A 4,582-nucleotide genomic window follows, 5' to 3' on the forward strand; every position below is an offset into this window, starting at 1 on the left:
CTGGATTGCAGTGGTTATTGTACAGGCATCTGTCAAATCTCATACAATTGCACACTGTAATTTCATAGTTTATTATATATAAATTATATCATAATAAAGTTGATTAAAATCCCTGCATAAATCATCTCTAGGGTCCCTTATAGTTCAGATAGAGTAATTGGGACCTGAAGCCAACCAGACTTGGATTTAAACACTGGCTTTTCTAATTTGTTGGCTGTGTGGTTATGGGCAAATTGTATAACCTCTATAGACCTCTGTTTCCTTATTTCTAATATGTGTTGAAAATAGCCCTAGTTCATTGAGGTGTTGTAAGCATTCTAAGTGATAATGGACATAAAAAGCTTAGCTTAGTGCTTGGCATGTAGTAAGTGTTTAATAACTGTTAGCTGCCTTTCTAATTCTACAATTTTAAATAATTTCATAGGCCCAGTTGAAAAAGTTCAAAGGTGGCATTTATGTGATCTGAATTCTAATTTTGATTTCAGTACCAATTGTGTATGACTTTAGACAAGTTTTGAACACCTTCTCTGTCCCCTATTTCCTCATTGTTAATATAAAGGAGAATTGTGCTATTTTTCTTATCAATTCATAGAGATATTAGGAATATAAAATCAACTATTAGAGAGAAGTTTGAAAAAACAAAAAGAAAAAATAAAACATTATACAAAATTATAGGAAGTAACTATGATAGAATTTTCTCATGATTTTGAGTTAAGTAGAACAAGGAGATTGTGCTTACACTAGAGGACTTGCCTTCAATAAAGTTGCAAAGTTTCTGAAATTTGTCTTCTGGCCTTTTGTTATGCTATTCTCTGTCCCATTTTACAATTTCAGTTATGCTTTGTTTGCTGCCAACAGTCAAAAGAGATTCTTTTACTACTTAGGTTCTTTCTGTCAGTAAGAAATTGATTCTGATTAGCTCATTTACCTGAAGGTGAGTAACCTAATACATGACCACTATCAGAGTTATATGTAAAGAGAGAGCAAAAGTAATGTCTCAAATGGGAATTCAAATCTCAATGGGGTTGTAGCTCAGTAGTAGAATGATTGCCTAGCACATGTAAGGTACAGAGTTTGATCCTCAGCACCACATAAAAATAAATAAAGTTATTATGTCCATCTACTATTAAAAACTTTTTAAAAATCTCAATAGGGATAATATTTTTGGGCAGGAACACTTGCTGAGACTTTTCACATGTCAATTATCTACAGTTCCAAAGTTAAAGTCAGATTCCTTTAAACAACTTTCCCCATCAGTAAATACATAACTGAGTGTTATTTTAAAAGTTTAGAAGCAAAGCAAGGTTATGCCATTTTTGCCATAACTTTCCTCATTGCCCCTTTAACATCCTTGTTCCTCAGGCTATATATCAGAGGATTCAGCATGGGTGTCAAAGCCCCATAAAACACTGAGATAAACTTGTCCTGGTCAGGGGAGGACTTGGACTGAGGTTTTATATACATGGAGATGGTTGTGCCATAGAAGATTGTCACCACAGTCAGGTGAGAACCACAAGTAGAAAAGGCCTTGAACTTTCCCTGGGATGAGCGAATCCTCAGGACAGCAGCAGCAATTCGGACATAGGAGAGGAGGACAAACCCAAAGGGTAGAAGCAGAGTGAAGATACCAGTGATGAGGATCATAAGCTCATTGACGCTGGTATCAGAACATGCCAGCTTAAGGAGGGAGAGAATCTCACAGACAAAATGGTTGATGACATTAGCCCCACAGAAGCGAAGCCTCAGGGATAAGACGAGCATGGCACTGAGTACCACTGATACCCCCCACAAGCTCACAGCCAGCCAAAGGCACACTGGGCCATTCATGACCATGGAATAGCGCAGGGGATTACTGATAGCAACCACACGGTCATAGGCCATGACAGCCAGTAGGAGACATTCTGCTGTGGCTAAGGCTAAGGAGACACTCATTTGGGTGAAACATTGTGAGTAAGAAAGGTAGGGATGGATAGAGAAACAATGCACTAAGGCCTGAGGCATGGAGGCTGTGCCATAGCAAAGGTCTAAGAAAGACAGGTTACTAAGGAAGAAATACATTGGAGTGTGGAGGTGAGGATCAAAGAGGATTAGAAAGATGATAAGTCCATTCCCCAACAACGTGCAGAGGTAAGTTATCAGCAGCATGGTGAAAAATGTGTCTCTCCACTCAGGATAGTTAGAGATGCCAATGAGAAAAAACCCAAACTCTGCTGTGTCATTGTCCTTGGCCATCTGTCCCTTTTGCTACTCTTCATTGAATGGGTGCCAATGGAGCTGCTTAGTTTCACCTAAAAGAATGAGAATAAAAATGGAGGGTATGAGAAAGGTGGAAAGAACTATGGTGTGCAAGGTCATTATCTTTGCCCTAGTCAGAGAGATGGAACATAAATGGGATATCTATATTGGGAACAGAGGCAAAACTAAAAATTCCCTCCTTGACTCCAAGAAAATGGAAAGTTCCTCACCCATTTGAAAATAATTATATGACAATATCCTCTGCCAGATGCCTTCTTGGATAATTTTTTTTCCAAAAAAAGAGAAGGAGGGCCATCTTCCTGGCTTTCTCACTCATTCTCCATTTTCCAAGTCAAATCTAATGAATAGACACAATAGCACCTCAGTCATCTTGAGTTACTGATCTTAACCAAAAGGGGATCTTCTGATGGATGATATGTCTAGGTAAAATTTTGTCTATTCTTATGAACAGACTCACTCCTGATTATGCAATCTCCATTTCCCATCATGCCAGGATTTACCATGATGCCTGACAGAGTATTTCTTTGGCTTGAACAAATATTATATAAAGGGGGAAGTTCCTGGATTCCCTGAGGTCTGTGAGAACCCTCTGCTAACACCCTCAGTTGAAGTTACATTTCTAGAGTCTCCTATGTTTTCTACACTGTGATTGTTGAGCCCTAAGGAATGTGAAAAATGTAATGTGATATTTCCAAAAGAATGGGTGTGTGGTGAGAGGAAGGCTTGAGTGATAGCTTACAAGATAAGACTTTCCTTTCCCACTATAATCAATGTCTTTTCCACATCTCTCTTTATTTTTCTTATAGCATTTCCAAATATCAAAATTACATTAGTAATTTGATTATTATTTGTCTCCCACTCAAATGTAAATCAATTGAGGACAAGGACCTCATTTATTTTGTTTGCTGATATATCCCTGGCACCTGGAACAGTACTTGGGGACATCACAGGGATCAAACAGATATTAAATGAATATATAAATTACTAAGCATTCTTTTGCATTATCCACAACCTAACTACTCCTTTTGCCATCTTTATTGCCATCCTTTATTGTAAGATATTGTCATTACTCACCTGGATATTGTCAGTTACATCTTTATTGGTTTCCCTGTTTCTGGTTTTGTCCCCATTCAGTTAAAAATGAATTAGTTAAACTATAAATCTAATCATGTCTCTCCTCTATTCAAAATATATATTTTTTCTATTGAGGTATGACTTACATACAAAATGTATACATTTTTAATGCGAACATCTTCAAAAGTTTGAAAATAGGTACACATTCATAAAACAGCCAACATAAATAATGTTATAAGTCTAGAGGTATAGTTCAATGATAGAGCTATTGCCTAGCATTGATGAGGTCCTGGTTCTGTCCCCAAAACCACAGAGAGAGAAAAGAGAGAAGAAAGAAGAGAGAAAGCCATAAGTATAACCATCACCTCTAAAAGTTTCCCCTCTCTCTTCTTATAAGAACATTTATCAGATCTACTTACTAACAAAAATTTTAAGTTGCAATACCATATTGTTAACTACAGCTTTCCATTTCAATCTCATTAAACACTAGTCTCTTTACTATGACCCATTTAGCCTTACATGGTTTGCCTCTCCCTCAACTCTTTTACCCCAATTCATAGTATCCTTTCTTTGGTCAACTTTGCTCTGGTCACAATGGCCACCTCAGTATTCCCCACTCAACCTATATCTATTTCTCAGAATTTTTTAGTATTTATTTTTTTATTTGTAGTTGGACACAATACCTTTATTCCATTCATTTATTTATTTTTTTTTATGTGGGGCTGGAATTGTGACTCAGCGGTGGAGCACTTGCCTAGCATGTGCAGGGCCCTGGGTTTGATCCTCAGCACCTTTATTTTATTTTTATGTGGTGCTGAGGATCAAACCCCAGTGCCCAACCCGCACTAGGCAAGCACTCTACTGCTGAGCTACAACCCCAGCCCTCAGAATTTTTGATCTTGCTGCTCCAGTTATGAAAGAACTGTTTCTCCATATTTGTGAAACCCAACGTTTTTACATTGCTTACTTTTTGACTCTTTATTCAGGAGGCATTTTTTTTTTCAGTGAGCTCTTCCTGGGCTACTCTGTCTAGAAGTTCATATCTATTGTCTGATATTTTATATCCCTCATTTCTACATTATTTTCTTCACAGAACTACCTTTAGCATGCTGTATACCTTATCTATTAAGTATTTGTATTGATCATTTCTCTCAACTAGAATGTATGCTCAATGACCTTAGAAAATGTGTTTGTTTTGTTCATTGCTATATACCCTGAACCTAGAATGGTGCCTGATACAAAATAGTTGACC

General features: G+C 37.3%; 1 protein-coding gene across 1 annotated transcript; it reads right to left on the reverse strand.

Annotated features, from left to right (window-relative positions):
* Nucleotides 1-1,305: 1,305 nt before the first annotated feature.
* Nucleotides 1,306-2,232, reverse strand: Or13h1 (olfactory receptor family 13 subfamily H member 1). The gene has a single exon (XM_026413883.2). The coding sequence runs from the start codon at nt 2,230-2,232 to the stop codon at nt 1,306-1,308; it is 927 nt and encodes a 308-aa protein (XP_026269668.1).
* Nucleotides 2,233-4,582: the final 2,350 nt, after the last annotated feature.

This window comes from Urocitellus parryii, chromosome X (genome assembly GCF_045843805.1).
Source record: "Urocitellus parryii isolate mUroPar1 chromosome X, mUroPar1.hap1, whole genome shotgun sequence".
NCBI classification, from domain to species: domain Eukaryota; kingdom Metazoa; phylum Chordata; class Mammalia; order Rodentia; family Sciuridae; genus Urocitellus; species Urocitellus parryii.

Excerpts from the sequence above, each read along its gene's own strand:
- Or13h1 (XM_026413883.2), bottom strand. The coding sequence starts at position 2,232 with ATGGCCAAGGACAATGACACAGCAGAGTTTGGGTTTTTTCTCATTGGC.